Here is a 25,062-nt window from a genome sequence, read left to right on the forward strand (position 1 = left end):
AGAGCTAGAATGGTTTCAAACCATACCAGGTAACATGGCAGGGCGACATGTCCGCTCCTTGTAGTCTCTCCACTGGCGTTCCACAAGGCTCGGTTCTTGGTCCTCTTCTGTTCTCACTCTACACTTACTCTCTTGGTAAAGTGATCTCCTCTCATGGATTCTCTTACCACTGTTACGCTGATGACACTCATACTTTCTTTCCCACTGTCTGACGCACAGGTCTCCACCCACATCTCAGCATGCCTCACTAACGTCTCTTCTTGGATGGCGGCTCACCACCTCAAACTTAACCCCAGCAAGACGGAGCTGCTGTACATCCCGGAAACTGCTGGATCTAAAAGCGATCTGGCCATCTCCTTTGAGAACTCACTGGTCACTTCATCTACAGAAGCTCGAAGGCTTGGTGTAGTCATTCTGGTTTGGACTCTCTGGTCTCGTGTGACTGGAAATAGCTGCCCGGCGGCGTTTCAAGGATGGCCTCCGAGTGAACAGACTTGTCTATAAGCACTTTGATGAAGTTTGATTTGGTGTATGGGTACCGATTATTTCCAAACTGTCCACTAAAGTCCACAAACTGCTCTGATCCAGCCTGACCCCCTAAATGTAGGCCAGAACTAAGCGGGAACCCAAGGAAGTCCACTTGTTAACCCACATTTTAAGAAGCTGCTGCTTTTTTAGGGAGCTGATCTTACTTACTTTACTCTTAAAACTGTGAAATATAATTACTGTAACTTTAACTCGGATATGAATGGCACATAATTATAACTTAAAATAAATAAATAAAGTAAAAATTATTATTATTATTATAGATTTTTGTTTACATAGCAGATTCTATACATGATGATGCAGATCCAGTGTTTAAATTAAACTGGGTTACAGTATACACACAAAAAAATCACCAACAATTGGATTAAAAGTCAGAAGTAAAGAAGTAAAGTAAAAGTATACGATGTCCCGATCCAATCCAGTGGGACCTGGACCGATCCAGGCATGATCCAGACTATTTCAAGCCTGATCCAGTTCCAGTGCTTTGTTTTTACCGCTGTGCTCTGGCAAAGTGCCCTCAGGACATCCTCTGGGCACCATTAACTGACATTATTCCCAGCCCACAGCAGTAATGAGTGTTCTCAGACGGTAACAGAAGAGTTCGGAGTTTCCAGTGGGACATAATGTAATTAATCAGACTGTGTTGTAAAATGTTAAACGCTATATAAAATTGTGATTAAAAAACAAATGATAAAAATAAATCGGTCCATCATGTCTCATTATATAAACTGTTACTAAAAACAAAGTGATTTACTTGAGTATTAAATCAAATCAAATCAAATCATTTAAATTTTATTTGTCACATACATAGTCATACACAGTATAACTTGCAGTGAAATGCTTTTATGACAGTCTGCCCACATCAAAGCTATACAATAAAGATCTACATTTAAACTTAACTAAACCTTAACTTAATGAAGTAAAGTGCAAAAGTGCAAAAGAAAAATAAAATAAAAAAATAAAAATAGAATAAGTTACATTTAAGTTAAAAATATATATATAAAAAATGAAAATATAGAAATATAGAAATATAAGCAAAAAAAATAAAAATACAAATATATATACACAGATGAAATAGTGCGTGCCTGTGTGTGTGTGTATATATATATATATATATATATATATATATATATATATATATATATATGCATACATATGTACATATTTATCTGTATGTGAGTGTATGTGTGAGTTAAAAAGAAATATTTTCGTTATTGTCCGTAGTGTGTTTTCCGCGAGCCATGGTTGTGTATTGTAGTGAATATTAATTAGCAGCCCCTCTTAACTGAACTGTGTGGACGCAAGATCCATAAAAAGGAGCCGAGCTTTAACATTAAAAATAGGAATAATAATTATTAGGCCAATAAAATGCTGAACTATGCTGCTGTTAGTTGATAATGTCTACTAAAGGTCCGTCCTTGATGTTGCAAATCTCTTGGAATGAAATCGATGAATCGGTTTGACTGAATCGATTCCGTGAATTGGTTCGACTGAACCGATTAATTCGCGAGTCGACCTCGCTGCTGCAGTTAGGCGCGCCCGCCGACAGGCGCCGCTGTTTCTGCGCGTTAAAGTCGCCCAAGCCAGAAACGGAGCGTCGCTTTTCTCGGATTTTCAAACAGCTCGGCTGATTTTCCTCGCTTTCCGTTCATGCATGAGGGTCGGGCAGACACTCTGAATTCAGTCTGTCCGTGGACCTTTCCCGTGGCGAAGCGGGTCATGCTGTTCCGGCGAAGGTAATGAGCCGCAAAGCCCTCGGGTCTCGGCTTAGCAGCGCCCATAAACTGCAACGGAACTGGAATGATTGGCAGCCCAGGTGGGTCACCGTTACGCGGGTGTGTGCTTCTACGCGAGGCCGGGGATTCAGCAGGCCGCAGCTCCGCCGCTTTATTTAGACTCGTAGCGTTTCCCTCCACGTGTGGTCGGGCTGGGGGGATTTGGGGCGTTTGCAGTATGTAATACACCCATAGGACTCGTTTAGCTTCAAATAGCGCCAATATTGGTGTTTGGTTCTGAGTGAACTAACCAGAAAGTCCGTCGTGTGGGAAGCGCCAGCTTCGTTTTTTCCGCGGGTTAGCTTAGCTAGCTAGCTTCGAGCTAACGAGCATCTAACGCTGTTTTCGCTGCGTGGTGTTGATTATAAAAGTAAGCCGGAGGGACTGCAGCTGGTTTCAGACCCAGCTGTTATTTGAGCTCATTTGTGAGACATTGGGGAGGTTTTAAAGGCAGCTAGCTATAGCTAGTATTAGCACTAGCACCAGACATGGCTAATGCTAATGCTAATGCTAGCTGCAGCGCCTGTGATTGAGTGTTGCTGAGGCCGCGCACTGACAAGACAGGCGAGCTTCAGCTCCTGCTCATTTAAATGTGTTTAATTATCCTGGTTTATTATTTTTAAGGGTTTAGAGCTGATGGTAAGGTATTTTTAATGTTTATAGAGTTTAAGCACAGGCCCTGGTGCTCCACTGAAACTCCTGTAACTTCAGTTCTCTGAGATTTCAGCTGGTTTTAACTCAGACTCCTAATAAACCTTCAGTCCTTCAGTGTTTTTATTCTTATTTTTCTGATTATTATGATCAACTTTCTGACTATTATGTGCTAAATTATTGTTAGAGGTGGAAATGTTTACTATTTAGAAGCGCCACTTGTTCCCTCTGTAATAAATTGTAATAAATCGACCCTTCAGTTTCATTAATGCTGAAATTAATCGATCCCTTGGATTAATGAGGTTTTTAATGTAATTAATGTAAAGTAGTTCCCGGTTTTTATAAATGTTCACTTTGATGTAATACATCTTTACTTTCATGTAATAAGTTGTTTCCTCTGGATTAATGGATTTTCTTTATGTAGTTAATGATTCCCTTGATTTCTTTAATGGTTCTTTTGATGTAAAAAAAACACAAAAAAACCCCAACAACATTCCCTTGGTTGCATTAATCTGTCCTTTGATGTAATAACTCGTTCCCTCGGTTTCGTTAATCTGTCCTTTGATGTAATAACTCGTTCCCTCGGTTTCGTTAATCTGTCCTTTGATGTAATAACTTGTTCCCTCGGTTTCGTTAATCTGTCCTTTGATGTAATAAATCGTTCCCTCGGTTTCGTTAATCTGTCCTTTGATGTAATAACTCGTTCCCTCGGTTTCGTTAATCGTTCCTTTGTTGTAATAACCTGTTCCCTCGGTTTCGTTAATCGTTCCTTTGTTGTAATAACTCGTTCCCTCGGTTTCGTTAATCGTTCCTTTGTTGTAATAACTCGTTCCCTCGGTTTCGTTAATCGGTCCTTTGATGTAATAACTCGTTCCCTCGGTTTCGTTAATCGGTCCTTTGATGTAATAACTCGTTCCCTCGGTTTCGTTAATCGGTCCTTTGTTGTAATAACTCGTTCCCTCGGTTTCGTTAATCGTTCCTTTGATGTAATAAACCGTTCCCTCGGTTTCGTTAATCTGTCCTTTGATGTAATAACTGGTTCCCTCGGTTTCGTTAATCGTTCCTTTGATGTAATAACTCGTTCCCTCGGTTTCGTTAATCGTTCCTTTGATGTAATAACTCGTTCCCTCGGTTTCGTTAATCGTTCCTTTGATGTAATAAACCGTTCCCTCGGTTTCGTTAATCTGTCCTTTGATGTAATAAACCGTTCCCTCGGTTTCGTTAATCGGTCCTTTGATGTAATAACTCGTTCCCTCGGTTTCGTTAATCGGTCCTTTGATGTAATAAATCGTTCCCTCGGTTTCGTTAATCGGTCCTTTGATGTAATAACTCGTTCCCTCGGTTTCGTTAATCGGTCCTTTGATGTAATAACTCGTTCCCTCGGTTTCGTTAATCGGTCCTTTGATGTAATAAATCATTCTCTCAGGTTAATGAATTTTCTTTATGTAGTTAACAAGTCCCCTGAGTTCTTTAATGGTTCTTTTGATGTAAAAAAGAACAAAAAGCATTCCCTCAGTTTCATTAATCTGTCCTTTGATGTAATAAATCGTTCTCTCAGGTTAATGAATTTTCTTGCTGTAATCAATAATTCCCGGTTTAATATATCTTACCATTGGTTTCATTAATCGTTCCTTTGATGTAATAAATCATTCTCTCAGGTTAATGAATTTTCTTTATGTAGTTAACAAGTCCCCTGAGTTCTTTAATGGTTCTTTTGATGTAAAAAAAAAAAGCATTCCCTCAGTTTCATTAATCTGTCCTTTGATGTAATAACTCGTTCCCTCGGTTTCATTAATCGGTCCTTTGATGTAATAAATCGTTCTCTCAGGTTAATGAATTTTCTTGCTGTAATCAATAATTCCCGGTTTAATATATCTTACCATTGGTTTCATAAATTGTTCCTTTGATGTAATAAATCGTTCCCTGGGTTTCATAATATTGCAATCCTTTAATGTAAAATCGTTCTCGGTTTCATTAATCGTTCCTTTGATGTAATAAATCGTTCCCTCAGGTTAATGACTTTTTTTTGATGTAATTAACAATTCCGTATGCTTAATATAGCTTTCCCTCTTTCATAAATCGTTTCTTTGATGTAATAAATTGTTCCCTCGGGTTATTTAATTTTCGTGATGTAAGTAATAATTCCCCCGGTTTAATACATATATGATATATTTATCTTTCCCTCAGTTTCATAAATCGTTCCTTTGATGTAATAAATCATTCCTTTGATGTAATAAATCATTTAAGTTAAGGAATCACTCCCTCGGTTTTAATGAATCTCTGCTTCGGTTTAAGAAGTGTTCCTCGGTCAAGGGACCGGTTCCTCAGTGCTGTAATTTACTACCGTGATGCTTCAGAGGCGCTGTAGACACGTGTTCACCTGTCAGGAGAATATTTGAAGTATCTGAATGTTGTAGTAAGTTATGAGGACGTTTAACCTGGTAAGACGAAGGTGAGGAGGTGAGTCGTGGCTCTGCTGAGGTAAGGCTGGGTAACTTCAGTAAGTTCAGAGTGGAGGTGAAGTGTGGGGAGAGTGATGCTCTGATGCTGGATGTTTGTGTCATTTCTCTGTTATCGTGGGATCTTTAGGGCATGGTTCTCTCGTAGTTAATGGATGCGTATAGGAACCACACCCAGGCCCTCCAGTGAAGCGAACTTCGGCTTTTTTTCTGAAGGGACCGGAGTTCTCCTAAGTAGTCTGATCAGCGTACACCCTGTATGTCCAAAAAAGTCCCAAGAGTGAGTTCAGGTTCTTCAAGGTGCGCCCATTGCTGAGGCCTTCAGTGTAATATATGAAAAGCACTGGCAGTAGGAGGGGTCGCCTATACCCAAAGCCCAGTGTCACACAGGGAGGTGTGAAGCCCCCTAGCATTGGGCTGTGGAGCAGTGGCCCTACTTTCTCTGTAGGGATGGAGCTCCATCCAATACCTTTGGGATGAGTCAGAGCTCCAGATCTAATCATCCAACCTCATTACATGATCTTGATGATGATGATGATGGTGATGATGCTTTTGGGGCTGAATGCAATCAGATCCATCTCACAGCAAAGTTCTAATATGTAGGGTAACCTCTTCCCAGGAGAGTAGAGGCTGTTTCTGCAGCAATAGGGAACTAACTGCTTGTTAATCCCCTTGATTCCAGAAGAAGCACTGGAGGATGGGTGTCTATGAACTGTTAGACGCAGCCAGCGGTTCCTCAGGGGTTCTTTACTAAATGCAGTAGTTCTGCATAGATCTGCTATGGGGGCTTACATGGTGCTTTAGCTGGTTAAAGGGTTCTTCAGATTGGTGGGACTGTGTTGTGGGTGGTTCTATAGAGATCCTTTAAAAACAGTCCTATGTAGCATCAGAAAAGTTTCAGCTTTTATAATAAACTTTTTTTTTTCTTGCCATGAGTGTAGCCATATTTATCCAGTTCAAGGACTATGTGGTCTTCTGGATGGACCTCTTCAAACCAAGGACAGACTGCTAGGCTTTGTCCAAACTACACACTGCCTCTACTAGGCTGGATCACACCTGTTCGTTGCTGTAGGAGGAAATATTAGATTGACGTAACATTAGGATAAACAAAGTCAGTGGTCAGTGAGAGTGTCTGCTTATAAAACTCAATATAACTTTAGAATAAACCCAAATAAACGGTCAGTGGTCAGGGAGTGTATCTGTAAAACTCTCTCCCTCTCATATATATATAAAAACATTAGAATAAACCCAAATAGTCAGTGATCTGAAGGTGACGTTGGTGAAGTCCAAAGTTCTTGAGCTGTTAGAAAAATGTGGTTGGAAGGACCCAGGTTTGGGTGCTGATCTTCTCGGCGGACTCCAGACGCTGTATGGGTTTTAGTTTCACCAGTAGATGGGAACTGAATACTGGCTTTTCTCCAGGACACTCGGCTTTTTAGTTATGAGAATTAACTCTGTATGTTAGGGATGCACCGATCCATCTTTTTCAATTCCGATACAAATACCAATACATGAACTTTGCGTATCGGACGCTTCCCGATACCGATCTGAAGCCATTGTTGAATTAATAAACTAATATTAACCACCTGACCATCTGGGAGATGCTTAGGGTATCAGGATTTACGTAATCATTACTTCTCTAACTTTGTAAAACAAACTATAACAAATGAACTCTGCACAGTGTTGTCTGGGCTCAGGACTTTTATTCGGAAGTCTGAGAGACTAAAGAGGAGCGAGCAGCCCCTCCCTTCTCGGTTCTCCTTACTACAGCTCCTAAGACGAGCTGGATTACTTGCTGATCGTGGAGGACGGGTCGAGGGCTCCATGCTGGTTAGATGGGGGACGTCCTGCTGTTCACGATGTCTGTAGTTTACTCTGATCCTGGGTTATGAAGTCTAGAATAACGGCGGTGCTAGAATCTGATTCAGTAAATGTATCGGTCCTTTGGATCGGACTGATTACCCGGTACCCGACCCAGCTAGTATCTGGACCGATTTTTGATCCTAGTATCAGATCTGCGCATCCCTAATGTACATGTACAGTCCTCAGATGAGCGAAGGCTGTTGCACAGTACTGTACAATACTGTATTGTGTAAATGCAGTTTTTCGACTGGGTGGAGAGTCATGTGGGATATGGTTGAGGGAGGCTGTGGTTCAGTGAACAGCTATGATGATGATTGAGATGGTTGACGTGTGAACTCTGTGGCAGGCAAGTTAACTGTACCTTCAGTGAAGTTGTGCAATCGTGATGTGGCAAGTGACAAAGCAGCTCCTCTGCCTTGTACAAGTTTTTTTAATCAGTTCGGTCCACCTGCATGGCTTCAGCTTCTCCTTCCAGCTCTTACGCACCTGATTCAGCTCACATAGGACTCGTTAACTGATGTGCCTCAGGTGCAGAACACATGAACATGTGCAGTGCAGGTGCTTTGCCGTTTCACAAAAAAAAAAAATACTGAACCTACAGAGGCATACCCGCTGTAGCCCGTTCACTTGCATCACACTATGGTATGTGTGTGTGTGTGTGTGTGTATGTGTATGTATATATATATATATATATATATATATATATATATATATATATATATATATATATATATATATATATATATATATATATATATATATATCACCTTCTTAATCTAATTTTAGGGACTTTTGCCACCTTTAAAATGTCTACCAATTTTTTCTTTTTACTTATTAATATTTTAATGGCCTCCCCATGCACCTGAAGGCAGGGTATTTAGGTATTAGCGTTTTGGTATCATTTCACACATGGATATGAAACGTCTCTACCTCATGTTGTAGTCTTCTTGTCTGTAGTGATTCTTTAATGTATATATTCTGTTAGGACTCCGCACCGTCCATTCTTCGCGATATGGTGGGCAACTCAAAACACCGAGCCAACTGAGCAACTGAAGGAGCTTATATAATTATATAATTATTAATTCATTGTAATCAAGAGAAAATGTTCACAGGGACATCCAACCCAGGCTACTTCCTAGGCTCTTTGGGACTCCTGGCAGACTCTAATTTGTAAATGCATCGTTAATGAGCAGGTGTCTCATTTTCAGCCCTAAATTGAAGATTGGAGATCTTCACCTGATGTAAGAGAGGTTACATACTATTCAGGATTCAGTGAACACAAATTTTAAGGTTATTGAAATCCTATCCTGTCCTTTTTTTTTTTGTTAAGCATGTAATGAAAAATTAATTCTTAACCCCTTAATGTTTTTAATTTACTGAATGCAGAACTGTTATTTCGAGCTTAAAAGAATAATACACTCCAAACTAAGTTTGTTCTACATTGTACTGAAAAATGGTTCAAAATACAGAGACGTTTTCATTTGAAGAACTATTTTACCAGACGAAGAACCACTTAAGCATCCAAATGGACCAGAGAGCTGTTACGGTTCTGTATAGGACCATTGCCTTTAGTAAAGGTTCTTCCATGAAGAACCTTTTTTAAGGGCCTGCAATTTTTAGTCTGCTTAAATCGGACTCTCCCTTGCTGTGATTAGCCGGGACAGGTGTAAATAAAGCAATCGTACTCTGATCACTGGGCCTTCGCCCTGTATTCACTTTCCTGACCAATAAGTGGAGAGAGCTCTCTCATGGGGGTTTGTTGATGCAGAAAAAAAGAGCAGTGTTGGGGTATGTGTGTGTTTTGGGGGTGCTCCTTGCTTGACTGAATGGTGTGCTGGATGTGTTGCAGAGGCGACAGTGTGTCAGCCAGCCAGGACGGTGTGAAGTGCAGTGTCTCGAGAGACCACGGTTCAGCAGCTCTTTACGACACTCCTCAGTCTGACCAGCCTGGCACCCCACCTCTGCACAATGACGCCTTCGCTGTCGCTGTTGCACTGGAAGAAGGAGGTGTGTTCATGGGTTGACTTGGGTTGACCATTTGTTTGTTTATTTATTTGTTTGTTTTTGTTTATTTATCATCTACATACAGGGTCGAACCTGCCTGAAGCATAACCAGTCATTCATCTTCATCTGTATTTGACGTGCAACCAGTTGACCTGCAGCAAGGGTGGAGAACTGCAGTCCTGGAGGGCTTTGGTGCTTTTTGGTGCTTTTCCTGTTCAGGCACACCTGCCAGATTGCCAGGTTCAGTGGGTGTGGTACAGCAGGGAACTCCCTGGCTCCCAGTTCTCGACCCCTGACTTAAAGAATGCACAAATGGTTGATGGCTTAGCTCCTTTGTCATTGTGGCTTACATGTCACAGTGCACTTCTGCATCACATGTTTAGTAACATTTTGGTTAAAAACTGCAAGATTATGATTTTTATTTTTATTAAAAAGGTTATAAATCCTCATGCTGGAGGTGAATGTAAAAATGTAGTCTAAAGAATAAAGGAGCTACAAAGGATTCTTTGAGGGATGCCGTAGAAGAACCATTTTTGCTGCCATGAAGAACTGTAGCCGTTTTTGTAGAAGAGCTGAATTTTAAAAGGCTTGAAAACGTCTGATGTTGATAAAGGTTTTATCAGTTTAAAGGTTATTTATACCCGTCACTTTAGCAGAAACGGTTCTCAAAGAAGACCTCAAAGAACTCTTTGTAGCTCCTCTATTTTTCAGTGTATATTTGAGCGACCCCAGACATGAATTGTTCTGAATTGATTGGCTCGTCTGTTTAAGTGGATGTTGTTCAGCTGAAAGCTGAATCTTTCCTTCTAGTTTAACATGAGTGTTAACATCATTAAGAGGGAAGCAAGGCTTATTGCTTTATGGGGCTGTTTCTAGTGGTGGGTATGGATCCTGCTCAAGCTGTGATCCTTGAATTTGGTGGCACTTCCGAGCGATTCATATATTGCCATTTTATTTATTTATTCATTTATTTTAAGGTAGTAGTTGGATGCCCTGCCCTGCTTTGTAGACGTCTTGACATACGTCTATGTATCTGTGCAGTTGTACATTTACATTTACAGCATTCGTCAGACAATCTTATCCAGAGCGACTTGGAGAAGTTGTACATCACATGTTCATTTTACTTAGAAATGATTAAAGCTCAAAATCGCACATGCTGCCAAATGCGGCTTCATTTATTTATTTATTTATTCATGTATTTATTTACTTAGCTCGCCGTCCATCCCAACTCCCAGAGGATCTGTACCAGGTACTCGGTTCTTGATTGCTTGGTTCTGATTGTTTGGGCAACAAGTATAGACTAGAATTGTAGTCTAACTGGATGGGAAGTGCCACTCTCCCAGTCCCAGCCCTGGTCCCCAGCCTACTGCAGTGTTCACCCTGCTACCAACACGTCTGATCCAGCTAGTCTGCTGATTAACAAACCCTTCCTGAGTTGAAGGTGGTGTGTTTGAGCAGGAAACCACTAAAACGTATGTAAGCGCAAGACGTCCTCCAGGACCTAGGTTGGGAACCACTGTTTTACGTAGAGAAATGATGAGCCAGGGTCGTCTGTAATTCGTGCCGCTTGGTGTTGAGGCATGCAGTAGGTGTGGACCTGTACTGCAGTGAGATATGCTCTAGTGAGATATGTAGGAAATGAAACTGAAAACACCCTGGGCAGTTTTACTGTGTATTTGGAAAGCACCTTGTTATTTTGCAAGTCATTCAAGTGTACGCCTTGTGCTGCTTTCAACCCTGTCTGTTTTATTCGCAGGTGTATATGACGCTGATGGAGGCCTCGGTGAAAATACTTTTGGTTGGAAGTCGTTGGGGCAAGAGTTGAGAATCAATGATGTGACCACTGATTTAACCAGTTTTCAGCATGGAAACCGTGCTTTAGCTACAAAGGACATGAGGAAATCACAGGGTAGGTGTGATGCATGTGCACTTCTTCAAGGTTCCCGTTCATTTTCATTCCCTGGATGAAGATGCAGCCCGTTCGCAAAGACGTTCAGCATCAGTTCTGGCACACCAGTAGCTTTTTCGAAAGCTGATACTGACTCTTTCCTGTTAAATAAACAGAAGTGTTAACATGAAGGGGATTTCAGAGTAGCCAGACTGGTTGGGTCATTCTTATTTGCTTGCATGGAGTTGAGCTTCAATTGGGACTGAAGGCTTAATGGCCTGTAAGGCGACAGCCATGTATAAAGGGTCTTCACCTTCCAAATATTGGCTGATGGGGGAGTTCTGCAGCAGGTTGTGTTTTGGGAGAAGGAGGATGGCTTTTTAGACCACCTCTTTTAATAATGATTAATTAATCATTTTTTTTGGAAGCCATTGTAAACTGTGCACTATACACACGTCCACATGTTCTGTTAATGTTTTATAAAGGCAGTAATCCTTTCAAGGCTGCACATAACCATGACTTCAGCACTGTAAAGAGTGCTGGGTGTGATCTGAAGGAAGCAAGGCTTATTGCTTTATGGTGTTTTTTCAGTGGGTGGTGCGGTGCGGCACGGCACTGTACACCGTTGAAGCTGAGGTCCCTGAATTAGGTGTACTTTCCTATTTGAGTAGCTAATTTTGAGCATTCAGGTACCAAATGACCCGTACTGCAGTGTCTGAACTCTTCAGCACTGTGTGCATGCCTGTGCTGTGCCAGAACTTTACCATGGAGCTTACGTGCGTGGGTTTAAAAGTTATGTAGAATAAATGTGGCCAGGATCTTATTTCTGTTTCACAACAATACGTTTTTCCTTCCCTGATCAGCCGTAGCATAAAGAACATCGTCAAAACAGTAGGCAGGTCTTGTAGGGTGTACCAGTGGTCAGTACCTTCCAAAAGTAGTCCAAGAAAGGGTAACCAGTGAACCAGCGACAGGGTCATGGGCACCCAAGCCTCATTGATGCTCATGGAGGTCCCACCCACCTTACAACTTACAGAACCTGCGTTAGCTGCCACAGGACGCTGCCATCAGACGTTTTGTGGAATCCATGCCTTGAATAGTCAGATTTGTTGTGGTGGCACAAGGGGGACCTACTCTGTATTCGCTGAATGGTGCTAATGTTATGGCTGATCTGTGAAGGTTGTAAGACTGCTGCGAATTCTACCATTTCTGCCAAGGTGTGTGTTGGCACATACTCCACTAGAAAATATGAGACTAATATAGAAGACTGTTGCTCCCATGTTGTTCTATACAGCATCGATTAGTGTTAGCATTACCACATCTGGGGTGTGTGATTGGCTTCACAGCAAGGGGGGGGGGGTTCTGATTTAGCAGTGAGAATTAAAAAATACAGGCCGAAAAGTAGTTGTTTAGGACAGAAAAACTAATTTCTGAGCCGTTCTTGTTAGCAGATCGTTTGATGGATTAAAATGAGAAGTGTTGCATGTGAAGCAATTTGCCGTGTGACTGGCGTTAGTCAAATGCTGCGAGCTTCGGGACAGTTCTGTAGCATTACAACTGTTGGCGCAGTGCATCACTGTATTCGTTTATTGCAACACAGCATTAAAAAATATTATTGATTGATTGGTTGATTTTTTTTTTTTTTTTTTTTTTTTTTTTTTTTTTTTTTTTTTTTTTTTTTTTTTTTTAGTGGGTTTATGGTTGAGAAGTCAATGGGACAGATTCTCACAAAGCATAGAGAACCCCTCTTATTCTCATGTACCCCTTTTGTGATTGCAAAAGGACATGCATTTGACTAGGGTTGGCACTCCATACCAGTAGTAAGTGTTTGCCTATTTGCTGCGTTCTGTCACAGACCGACCGCAGACTCATTCTGATGAGTCTCGGCTTGCGAATCTTCTGCGGAGGGTCTCGCGGGAGGATGACCGGGACCGCAGGTTGGCCACCATGAAACAAATGAGGGAACTGATTGTGCACTCTGAAAACAAGGTGGTAAGTTCTGGGACCCTGTTAAGTTAACCCAACCCCTTCTCTGAAAATGCTGGTGGTGTTCTACTAAACTGACCTAATATTAAATACCTGTTTGTTTATTTTTTTTGTCTCAGGTCCTGGTGAAACAGTTGGATAACATTTTGAGTACCCTGAATGACATTTTGAATGAAAGGTAGGAGCATGACGCTGTTTATTTTTAGCCGTACAAATCGTTGTCCCGTCTCTCGATGGCTATTTTTAGCTTCCCATTGTTTTTGATGACCATCTGTCTCCCAGCTGGTTGGTGAGCTTCTGAAAATGATCCATCAGGTGGATGTAGCTGCTTGTTTTGATGTGTACACCCAGCTTAGGGTTTGTTTGTGTTTCTTGCAGCAGTAAGCTCCTTCAGGAGCTGAGACAGGAAGCTGCCTGCTGCCTGGGCCTGCTGTGTGCCGCCCTCAGTTATGAGGCCGAGAGGATCTTCAAGTGGATGTTTGTTAAGTTCGGTGCTTGCACCAAGGATGAGGTGAAGCTGCTTTATCTGGTGGCTGTGTACAAGGCTCTGGAGACCGCAGGAGAGAAAAAGGCCTTTTCACCTGTAATGCAGGTATTTACACACGGCAGTATTAAAGAAATTGTGTCCCCAGGAGTTCTTTAGCTTGGTGTCGTAATAAATTAATCAATTTATGGAGAAGGATCCTTCAGTGGACCTCAAATTTGTGCTTCTTTTATTTAGATTTTGTTGATTGGACTCTAAATCCTTTGACTTTGATTTACTGACTTAACTGATTACTCCTTCTTTAGTGGCTGTTTTTGACATTCTCTCTGTGAAACAAGCAGTTTGGTGTATTTTACAGTTCAGTAAAGCAACAAAGTCCTACTGCTTTGCTTGGTAATAGTCAGAACTGCCTTAATTAATATTCATGTGACATATTTAATATTTCTACAATTGATGAATTGGCTTGACAGGGAACAGCCTTAATCCTAGCTCTAAGTCCTCAAACAGCAAAGCAGTTTTATTCATAGAAAGCATGTTTGTGTTTTGGTTTTCCTTTAGTTTAATTTAATAGATAATTAATTGAGCAAAGCTTAGCCTGACTGTAATCCTGACCCTCGCTGTCGTCTTAAACCCAATTCTGGTCCTTACCCTTACCCTGTGGATGATGGTGTGTTTTACCCAGTAGTTTAACAGGCTGATGACCTATAGAGGACTGAAGTGTACTATCCAAATATATTGAGGCCCAAATTTCATACACATGCTTTATAAACATGAAAGCACAATACAGCAAGCAGGACGTACATAAGAAGTGTTCATTGAAGTGTGTTTAATTAAATTAAGGAAATACTGACCATTGCATGCCCAGCAGCTGGAGTAGGCCCTCTCAGCACACACTGCTTCATAACTGTGCTGCCTGTTTCTGTGCAGTTGGTGATGAGCAGCCTTCAGTCCATTCTGGAGAACTTGGACACCCCGGAGCTGCTGTGTCAGAGTGTGAAGTGCATTCTGCTGGTGGCTCGTTGCTACCCACACATATTCAGTACCAACTTCAGAGTAAGCAAAGATGCCTGTCAGCCCTCTCGAGCTTGTGTGTGTGACCTCTCTCAGTGAAGGTCCAGCCTCCTCTTTTAATAATGCTCGTTTTTATTATCTGATTTTCAGGACACGGTGGATATCCTTGTGGGTTGGCATATAGATCACACCCAGAAACAGTCTCTCACTCTACAGGTGTCTGGTAAGGATTTTAGTATGACAGAATGAATGAAAGGAAGGTGTTTTGTTTCTGGCTGGAGGAGAACTGAAGGCCTGATTGAGCTCTATGCGTTTTTGCAGGGTGGTTACAGAGTCTGGAGCAGTTTTGGGTGGCAGACTTGGCCTTTTCTACGACGTTGTTGGGCCAGTTTCTGGAAGACATGGAGGCATATGCTGAGGTACAGCATGTTTTATTGTTAAATGATTTAATCATACACTTTTTGGAGTACAATGTGGGCAGTATCTGTATTTTCAGAAGGTCTCGTATAACTAAAATGCATGTTAGGGGGTCAGTAATGAGTGAGGAGTGGGCAGGGTGCAAAGCAGACAATCAGGCCAGTGGGATTGTCAGTCTTCAGAAGGTCGCCACCCACAGCTGCATAATAGAGGAAAAAAAATCAATATTTGGGATGAAGTTAGTTACAGAGGCAGTAAAAATGAATTTCCGTCCACTAGGGGGCGCGCTAGACTGGTTTGGAACAGCAAATTAGTGTAATTAATCAGCATTAAAATGGGTATTGGACAAATTACATTTCCTTAAAACATGTAAGAACTGTGTAGGAATAATTGAGTTACTCACGCTTTAAACTCCATAGTGCCACCTAGCTGTTATGCCAGTTATTTTTAATTTATTCCTTTTTTTATTATTATTAATTTCTTTCCAGTCATTGAATTAAAAAATAAAAATAAATGTAAAACAATTGTCATTGTGCCTTGCTTTTCAGACCTTTAGGAAGCTAAATACAGGATTCATACGGGTTCTGGAAAACCTGGAAAGTTATAGAAAATAAACGAGCCAAAATCCAGTACTGAAAAGTCCTAACAAAAAAAGTACTTCATGGATAAGTCATGGAAAATATTGTAATGAGCTCCTGTTGTTATTTTATATAATATAAAAATAAGCACAAGCTTTTTTGGTACTTGGAGAAGTCCTGGCAAGTACTTGAGTTTGAAATTGGTTGAAGTGTATAAACCCTGTAACGTTTGTCCTTTTTAAAAGTATTTTTTTAAGTAAATGTAATTTTCTGGCTTTAATACTTTTGCCACTCTTACCCAGAGGAACGTTTCTGTGTATATGTGTGTTGAGATTCGTTTCTAAGCCGTTCGCCCCCCCTGTTTCCAGGATTTGAGTCATGTGGTGTCTGGTGAAGCAGTGGACGAGGATATCCCCCCGCCCACGGTGTCTTTACCAAAGCTTGCGGCCTTGCTGCGAGTCTTTAGCACTGTGGTGCGCAGCATCGGAGAAAGGTTCAACCCCATCCGAGGGCCGCCCATCACCGAGGCGTACGTCACTGATGTGAGTATTGTAGATTGGACCGTGCGATTCTGTGGTTAGCACTTTTAAAAGGAACATCCTTTTGATAATGTTCAGTGAAGACCTCGATGCACCCACATTTATCACACATCAGAACTGATGCCCCTTCTGTCTGAGGATGATGCAGCATTGCAAAACATCATATTTCATTTAATTCGAATGTAAAGCAGATTTACACAATTAGTGATTAGTAAACAGACAAGAAAACAACAATATAAGAAGGCATGAAAAAGCTAAGACCCCCAGTGAGCAGCCAAAGGTGACAGTGTAGAGGAAAAACTCCCTCAGAGCTGGAGGAGGAAACCTTGGGAGGAACCAAGACTCATAAGGGGGACCTGACTCATCCTCCTCTGATCAGAACTATTTATAATTTATTGATCAGTCACTGTTGAACTGCTTATACTGATACATCAGTTTTCTTGTGTCCCTAGTAAGGGATAGATATTGGTATGCGCCTAGGTTGCGCCGTTATGGTGAACCACCGTGTTACCAGTTGGTTGGTATACCAGTGTATGAGAATTTATGGTTATAATACTGGGTACGGTTGCTTAATACTGCTATTGGGACGGGAAAAATTAATCTTAACAGAGAATCCAACCAATTTCCTAATATCTATAGATGTAAAAAAAAAAAAAAAAAAAGAAATTAGTTAATTAATGGAGAAAATGATCTGCTAATTAATCTGTAATTTAAAATAATGAACTGAAAACAACAAAAAAAAAATCATGTGCAGCATATTCATGTGCAGCTTATTTGTTTGTCTTCTCCTGAATTTTAAATGCTAAATTTCATTCTGGGTTTAAAAGTACCTGTTTATCTATTTTTAACTATAGTGAAGTGTGTTCAACCATCAGGCCCATTTTTCTTTCCTTTACAGGTCAATTTTTATTAGAGAAAGAAAAAACAAGGAAAAACACTGTATACTATATCATAAAACCATAATACTTTGAGACTATCATACCCTTAAAATATTGTACAATCGCAGCCCTACTACACTGCAACATACAGCATAAAACGCTGAGTGCAAGAGGTGATGGTAATGGTACTGCAGTGCTGAGACTCTCGCGCAAATTATGTGCCCGCTTTCACCATGTGCTCCCCTCTGCAACAGGTTCTGAACCGTGTGTTGGCTTGCGTCACCACAGCCAAGCAGGTGTTCTTCTCTGAGGCCGTGCTGACTGCGGGGAACGAGTGCGTGTGTGTTCTGCTGACAAGCATGGACTCCAACAGCCAGCTGACGGGGGCGGTCATCGCCTATGGCCTGGACCAGCTGGAGAGCTGCCAGTCCTGTGGCCCAGAGTATAGCATGGGCGTCCTTAACCTCCTCACACTGGTAAGACTCCATTTGAGCAACCTCTGTTGACTCATTCTAAACATTGCTAATAGTCATTAATGTTGGTCACTTTCATTTTAAGTGAATAGCTTTAATAGCCTAGCTTTGAGAACCTGATGCATACTCTTTTAGAGATTTGGTGGTGTGCCGGTTATGTGATTAGTCAGCTGATCAAGCAATCATGCCTTCTTTGGTGCCACCATCAAGTTATGTCTGTCTGAGAAGCGGGTCCTTCTTTTTATGTTGCCAAGAATCCAGAGAGGTCTGAGGATAGGCTTTTATAGTGTCATGAATTAGTTATTAAGCATCAGCTTTAAAAATGATTGATTCATTTGACTGATTAATTAATTGTTGCATTTTTGATCTCCTGCTAAACAATGTTAGAACAAAGCCTGGCCTTTTTCATAGTTCTCAAAACGTATAAACTTGTGCACCTGTTAAATCCCCTCTTTTTTTTTTTTTTTTTTTTTTTTTATGGTTCCAGATTGTCGACCAGATAAACACCAAACTACCTGCTACGTTCGTGGAAAAGCTGCTAGCCCCTAACTCTCAACTCCTGGAACTGCGTTTCCACCGAGAGCGAGAGGTCCGGCTTGAAGTCCTCGTAACTGCAATATCATTAGGTGCTTCTGTTTTAACGCTCCTGCTCTATTTCACGCGGCTTTTTGGGTTGCAGGTCATGGTAGCGGCGCACGGCGTGTACCAGGCCGTCCTGAGTCTGAAAAACATCCCCATCCTGGAGGCGGCTTACAAGTTGGTTCTGGGCGAGATGGGCTGTGCCCTGAACAGTCTGCTTGGGCTTCTGGGGCTGCCGCCGGCCTGCCCACACATCCAGCACCCAACCTTCAGCCAGGTTCAGCTCAGCCCAGAGAGAGCGGAGTTCATCCTCATCTTTAACCTCAGCACCCTCACCACCATTGGAAACACTAAAAACTCCCTCATTGGGGTGAGTGTCCTCCTCTTAGTGGTCACAGGTTACCAGGGATGCCTTGGCAGTCAGACTACAGTCCAAGTCGGTGGTTAAATTGGACTGGTCTTGGACTGGTATTTGGAGGGTCAGTTTGAGCTTGCTCTTAATGAGCCGAATTCCGTCTGTGTTGCTTTGAATGCTTTGAACATTTTATGTTAATTTCATCTGTTTGTTATAATTAATATTATTAATTAGGAGAGCAACAGCTAATCGACTTGATTTAAAATCTAACTAAATTAGTTGGCTGCTAATTCAACAGTGAATTAGTAGTCATTGTTCATTTCTTACGCTCACTAGGAGCGGTTCTGGAACTATGTGGACCGCTGATTGTAAGCCAAAGTTTAACCAGAACAGTGCGTAATACAGTTTTACTGCTGCAGTTACTTCTTGCAGTAATCTGGACCCAGAGCTGCAGTAAAAACCTACAGACTGAGCTGCTGTCCATCACGGGAACAGACCCTGTGTTTAAACCCATTATGCAGCCGTAATGCACCATGGCCATGCATCTGCAGCACCGTCACTCTGGTGTGTGAGTGCAGAGTAGAGTAATATCTGTGAGGCGTGGGAGTCTCATATAAACACGGGCCGAGTGTAAAAAGGAGAAATCTTCTGGTAAGTCAACCCAGGGACGTACTAAATGAGGAGACCGGTCACTAGTTGAAATTTGAATGTGGCGTCCTGCCCGTCAACAAAAAGAGCCAATCAGCTTGCCAGGATATTGTGGCTCCGGCCAGACTGTGTGAAAATAAGCCACTGAGACAAACGAAGCAGAAACTCAAAACACTAAAAAAGCTAAAAGAAAGCTAAAATTGTTTTATCATTTGTTTTCCTTTTTGCTGATCTGAAGAATGATGGGAAAACTGGTTAAGAGGAAGTGGTTTCCTTATGTATAACACTTTGGTATATAATTCCTTGGTTTTAAATTGACAGGAAAAAATATTGGATAGTTTTTTTTTTTTTGTTTTGTTTTGTTTTTTTTGTTTTGTTTTTTTTAGTTATATCTGTCTTTTATTGTTTTATTATTTATTTATTTTTTAGTAAAAAAAAAAGTTTTCTGGTAATTTAGACATTTAAAATCCAAATAATCAATGATTTGTTTCAATAATCAACAGATTTGACTGTCAAAATAGTCTTTTGTTGTGTCTCTAATATTTATACATACAATCTTGTTGTTTTGAGTGACTCTCATGCTGTTAATGTGAATTTTGAAAATGTGAAGTGTTTATTTTTGGGGAAAAAAAGGGAGTCCACAAAGGAATTCTCTCAAACACAGTGCAACAAACACTCGTTTTAATTATTAATGAGATCATAGATATTATTTCACTGTTCATATGGCACATCATTGGTGAAATAACATTTAACAACGTGAAAGGAGAGCTATGTCTTAAGCATTAAAGTTTTCATTTTTTGATGCTCAGATTTCTTACTTCAATAAGTGTGGGGTGGGGGGTGAAATAATTTGGTGACCAAGACCACCTGCAAATATTTAGGTTGTCTGTAGCTGCTATGATTTTAATGCCAGTCTTCAAATTGTGTTGAAAGTGGCAATCTTTGGAGTCCAAGCACTTTGTGCGATACATTGACATCTGCAGCATTTAGCCGACACGCTTATCCAGAGTGACTTACAAGGTTACTCATGTTTCAGAGATGGGCCAGTGTAGTGATGGGAGTCTTGCCCAAGGACTGCCCAGACTAGGAATTGAATCCCAGTCTCTCACATGGTATAGTAGTTTACTGGCAGGTAGTGGGGTTATCTGTTGCACCACACCAACCATATAATGGAGCCAGTAGAGCTCAAATGATGACATGCCTTCATTTTTAATAAATATGCGGGTCTTTGAAGTTCAAGGAATTATACAAATATGCAAATTCAAATTATGCCCATAAATCTGTCAATCCGCAGCACTTACCCCTGTGTTTTAGTCCCAGAGTGCTCCCGAATTTTAAATGTTAGATTTTCTCATATGAACAATTCTGCCTGAATCTGCTACTGTGGTTGAGCTTCTGAATCTCTCTCCTTTTTTATTGATTATTTTTATTTATTTATTATAAATTATTTATTATTGTAAACTGTTCGTGTTTCCATTTTGTATTATAATTCAGTGCTACTATAATGAATGTAATAATCATTCTGCTTTGCTTGTGTTGCAGATGTGGGCCCTATCTCCTACTGTATTTGCTCTGCTAAGTCAGAACCTGGTTGTGGTTCACAATGAACTGGCTGTGCACCACCCTGCTGTCCAGTATGCAGTGCTTTACACGCTCTACTCTCACTGCACCAGGTACGCGCTCGGGTTCGAGCACCGGGGCCTCATTTTCATTTTAATCTGTTGATCGCAGTCTTCTCTCTCCTCCTGTTGTTTACTCTTCTCTCCTCTGCATCACCATCCCCTCTCCGTCTCTCTGCAGACACGACCACTTCATCTCCAGCAGCCTCAGCTCCTCGTCCCCCTCACTGTTCGATGGTGCCGTCATCAGCACTGTTACTACAGCAACCAAGAAGCATTTCAGCACACTCCTCAGTCTGCTGGGGATGCTGCTTAGTAAAGATCATCTGAACCCAGAGACCAGGTACCGCTGTCTGTGTCTGCATAACGAGGTCTAGGAAGATCTCCCGCCCTTTTAGCAGCTCTCTGTAATTTATATTGAGCGTGGTTACTTTCACATGTCGGACCGCAATGAAACCAGAGAGTCGTTGGAGTGAGGCTGAATGTATGTTTGGCTCCTCTCCTGTGAGCCTTGCTTTGTAACGTTCATGTATTTCTGCAGGAGGCTGTTGCTCACCTGGTCTCTGGAGGTTGCTCTGATGATGAAGAAATCTGAGACGTATTCTCCGCTTTTTTCTTTGCCCTCCTTTCACAAGTTTTGTAAAGGCCTGCTTGCAAATGGTGAGTGGAATATAGCAGCAGTTCTACAGTCTATATATGGAAAGTAAGAAAAATTTATGTCATGCACATAAAGCTGGGGATGTGAGCTCATAATAATTATTTATTAATTTTTATAATAAACAGATATTGTCCCAATAGGTAGTATGGCTGAGTGTGTTGGTTGGCTCTACTTTGCAGATTATTATTAGATTAGATTTCTGCCCTCCTTCTGCCTTTCCCATATCAAACCTGTTCATTGCTGTGCGGATTTGATTGCGTTCAGCGAAGAGAGCGTTAATAAGGTCAAGATGTTGGATGATGATGATGATGATCACCACCCCGTCTCATCCCAAACCCATCCCATCTAAAAGTACTGGATGGAGCACCACTGCTCCACAGCTCAATGCTACTGGGGAGGCTTTATACCCCTCTAGCCCACGCCTGGCATTAGGTGGCATGATGCCAGTAGGTTCATGTTGCACGTCTGATACTTAGCACCACTTAACGTCCAACTCCCTCTGCAGTCTGTACAGACCAAGCTAGCTAGGTCTTCCAACCCACTACCTCCCCTAAAGTCGCTTTTCACGTTTTTGGGACGTGTTCGGTGCAGCCGCAGGTTGATGTCCTGTACAGTATAAGCCCCAGTTGTTTACTGTGTGATTTTTACGTTTTTCATTCGCTGTAAAAATTGGGGAAAGTGTGTATCGACTGCAGCGTTAAAAGTTGTGTGGTGTACCTAAGGCTTAAATCTAGCCATTCAGACTACTTATTTACCTTCAGATGCCACTACTATCTATGAGGGGGTGCTCAAAATGATTTGTATTAACTGCAGTGGAGTAAAAGTGAATTATACTCCCAACTGTAGGGGGAGCCCAGGAGCAGAAAATACCGGTTCTTACATAATGATGCTCAAAAATGTCATGTGGTCCTAAAATGTAAAATAAAAGGCAAGTGTTTGAGGTCTTTGAGGTAGAATCAGATGTTTAGTTAATGGTATGTAAAATATACATTATGTGTAAGGATTCAGCTCGTATAGCTGTTTGGTGAAGTAGATGGAGATGATGGTAGTGTTTGTATTTGGTGATTAAATACCTGGTGATTAATGCTGTTGGTGTTTTGTTTTTGTTTTTTTCTTTCCTAAGCTTTGAATGAGGACACCACTGTCTGCCTACAGACGTGCAGCAGTTTGCAGGTGCTGTCGTCTTCACTGCCTACAGAGCTTCTGCAAAGGTCAGCGGCGCACACATGGTCTTGGTTGCTGTGTGTGTGTGTGTGTGTGTGTGTGTGTGTGTGTGTGTGTGTGTGTGTGTGTGTGTGTGTAAAACTTGCTTCTCCGTGTTCTGTGTGCAGGTGTGTAGACGTGTGCCGTGTCCAGCTGGTTCACTCTGCTGTGAGAGTCAGACAGGCCTTTGGGAGATTGCTGAGGTCCGTCCCATTGCATGTCACGTTGAGGTGAGTCCACACTACCTTTGGCTAAAAGCCCTTTCCATAAAATCACACCTTAAAACCTGGCTTCTCAGCAGTGCAAATGCATGAAATTGAGAATTTATTTATTTATTGATTGATTGATTGGTTATTTCTTTTTTTTGGTTTCCCAGCTGTAACCACAGTCCCTCAGAGATTCATGAGATTTCTCTCGCCATCCGCCGGCATATGAGCAAAGCACCCAGCAACACCTTCCACCCACAGGATTTCTCTGACCTCATCAGCTTCATCTTATATGGAACGGTGCACCGTGGGGGGTGAGTAGGAGGGCTGCTGGCAAAAGGGAGGGGAGGGTGGGGGTGGAGGATCCCACAGCTTTCATTTCACCTTTTTGTCAGAAACGAAAACTCATTAGCCTTTCTTTGTAAAGTGTCTTAGCAGTTTCACTGCTGTAAGATTAGCCTTTATTTCCTCTGCTGTTGGTCTAGCAGATTCGACTTTGCTTGCTTTGACTGGCATCGCTGTCTTCATTTAGAAGCTTCTGTCGTTGCAGTTGTAAGCATGACCTTAAGAGCATTGGCTCACCTCCGTTGGTCAACAAGTAAAAAGGGTGAACTTGCTTTTACAGACGGTCCCTAACTGGAGCTCAGAAGAGCGACATAAGGAAAAAGGGAGGAATAGCAAATATTGCTGCCTCTTTATTCTTAAAGGAATTTGGTCACTATCAGTTTTGTGTTTTCTAGGAAGGAGCCATGGTTGGAGAGGCTGTACCACAGCTGCCAGCGGCTGGAGAAGCGCGAGTGTGGCGTGGTGCCCCGCTCTCTGCTGAAGACCGAGGCAGTGCTGTGGCAGTGGGCCGTATGGGAGGCAGCCCAGTTCACCGTTCTCTCAAAACTGCGCACTCCTCTGGGACGGGCGCAGGACACCTTCCAAACTATCGAAGGTCAGAGCAGTGCTGCTCGGTACTTTCCCTGCTTTCGATTAGGAGAACTATTACAGAGTTATTCACCTGTTTTATTCCCTCTGCCTTCACCTGCTGCAGGAATGATCCGCAGCCTGGCGGCGCACAGCCTGAACAGCGAGCAGGAGCGGAGTCAGTGGAGTGGCGGAGAGAGCGATGAGGGCCACCACACTAACCAGCTCCGACTGGCTCTGCTGCTGCAGTTCCTGGAAAATCTGGAGAAGCTTATGTATAATGCTTATGAAGGCTGCGCCAATGCCCTTACCGCTCCCCCAAAGGTAGGACTTCAGTCTGGGCAGGTGCTTGCATGTGTCTCGGGCTGGCCGTTTTCCTCCTTGGTGGTGGTGGTCGTAGTAGCTACATTGCTGTGAAAATTACTTACATTTTTGCATATTTGTCCCAATAAAATGTTTTAATGGAATTTAACAGTTTTGAGTATAAGATGTAAACACTGCAGTTCTTAAAATAATCATTCTGTTTATTAAAGAGAAAGGTTTATTGAAAATCTAGATCAACCATGTGGGGAGAGCAGTTGCTTCTTTGAACCTGATAAGTGGTTGTCGCCTTTGACTCATTAGTCCTAGAATATTATCCCAAAAATCTATGTATGAGTAATATATGGGTTTTAAAATTTATTTTATTCAGTTTTATCACATAAATATTATAGGATTTATCAGCAGTGGTTTGCTCCCTGCAACTCCATGCACACAGTTTCTGTCCAGTTCTGTCTTATTGTGCAAATATTTTTCCAGACTATGACCATTACAAAATGTAATTTTTAATTAGGTAATTGTCAAAAAATACTAAAGTATTGGAATATTTAATCACCTAAAGTTAAGTTGTGTTCTGCATTTACAGTGTACCAGTGTTAATTTGCTTAGCCGTACAGCAGTATGAGTGTTTTACCAGGGTGAGTAACACTTTCTGTCCATTATTTCCTTCAGGGCATTAGGACCTTTTTCTATACCAACCGTCAGACCTGTCAGGATTGGCTGACCAGGATCCGAATGGCTCTGATGAGAGTGGGCCTTCTTTCTGGCCAGCCGGCAGTCACAATCCGCCATGGCTTTGACCTGCTGACTGAGATCAAAAACAGCAGCGCACAGGTTAGATCTGCCGCCCGACACCAACGTGTGATCTGTGTGTGGAGGTTTTTATTTTTTTATCCTTTTGTTTAGGACCACAATTTCTCACATGTAGTGTATTTAGAATCATACTAAAAGGTGAAGATACACATATTTGTGGTAGTGAACACACACACACACACCCATACACTAGTGAACT

General features: G+C 41.7%; 1 protein-coding gene across 4 annotated transcripts in view; it reads left to right on the top strand.

Moving 5' to 3' along the window:
• Window positions 1–2,125: 2,125 nt before the first annotated feature.
• The window catches only part of smg1 (SMG1 nonsense mediated mRNA decay associated PI3K related kinase), a 47,792-nt gene continuing 24,855 nt past the window's right edge, over window positions 2,126–25,062 (top strand). Inside the window, exons 1-22 of one of the 4 annotated variants that reach the window (XM_072693472.1) lie at window positions 2,126–2,282; window positions 9,144–9,301; window positions 11,055–11,207; window positions 13,042–13,178; window positions 13,292–13,350; window positions 13,551–13,764; window positions 14,584–14,709; window positions 14,818–14,890; window positions 14,989–15,086; window positions 16,031–16,204; window positions 17,334–17,555; window positions 18,040–18,141; window positions 18,232–18,501; window positions 20,677–20,807; window positions 20,935–21,096; window positions 21,295–21,413; window positions 22,535–22,622; window positions 22,743–22,844; window positions 22,991–23,134; window positions 23,561–23,760; window positions 23,860–24,056; window positions 24,723–24,884. In XM_072693472.1, the coding sequence (XP_072549573.1) occupies window positions 2,197–2,282; window positions 9,144–9,301; window positions 11,055–11,207; window positions 13,042–13,178; window positions 13,292–13,350; window positions 13,551–13,764; window positions 14,584–14,709; window positions 14,818–14,890; window positions 14,989–15,086; window positions 16,031–16,204; window positions 17,334–17,555; window positions 18,040–18,141; window positions 18,232–18,501; window positions 20,677–20,807; window positions 20,935–21,096; window positions 21,295–21,413; window positions 22,535–22,622; window positions 22,743–22,844; window positions 22,991–23,134; window positions 23,561–23,760; window positions 23,860–24,056; window positions 24,723–24,884 (3,177 nt within the window). In that variant the 5' untranslated portion in view covers window positions 2,126–2,196. Of the gene's footprint in view, window positions 2,363–9,143; window positions 9,302–11,054; window positions 11,208–13,041; window positions 13,179–13,291; window positions 13,351–13,550; window positions 13,765–14,583; window positions 14,710–14,817; window positions 14,891–14,988; window positions 15,087–16,030; window positions 16,205–17,333; window positions 17,556–18,039; window positions 18,142–18,231; window positions 18,502–20,676; window positions 20,808–20,934; window positions 21,097–21,294; window positions 21,414–22,534; window positions 22,623–22,742; window positions 22,845–22,990; window positions 23,135–23,560; window positions 23,761–23,859; window positions 24,057–24,722; window positions 24,885–25,062 lie in introns of all 4 variants that reach the window. The other 3 variants (XM_072693473.1, XM_072693474.1, XM_072693475.1) reach the window with 3 other exon arrangements.

This window comes from Salminus brasiliensis, chromosome 12 (genome assembly GCF_030463535.1).
Source record: "Salminus brasiliensis chromosome 12, fSalBra1.hap2, whole genome shotgun sequence".
NCBI classification, from domain to species: Eukaryota; Metazoa; Chordata; class Actinopteri; order Characiformes; family Bryconidae; genus Salminus; species Salminus brasiliensis.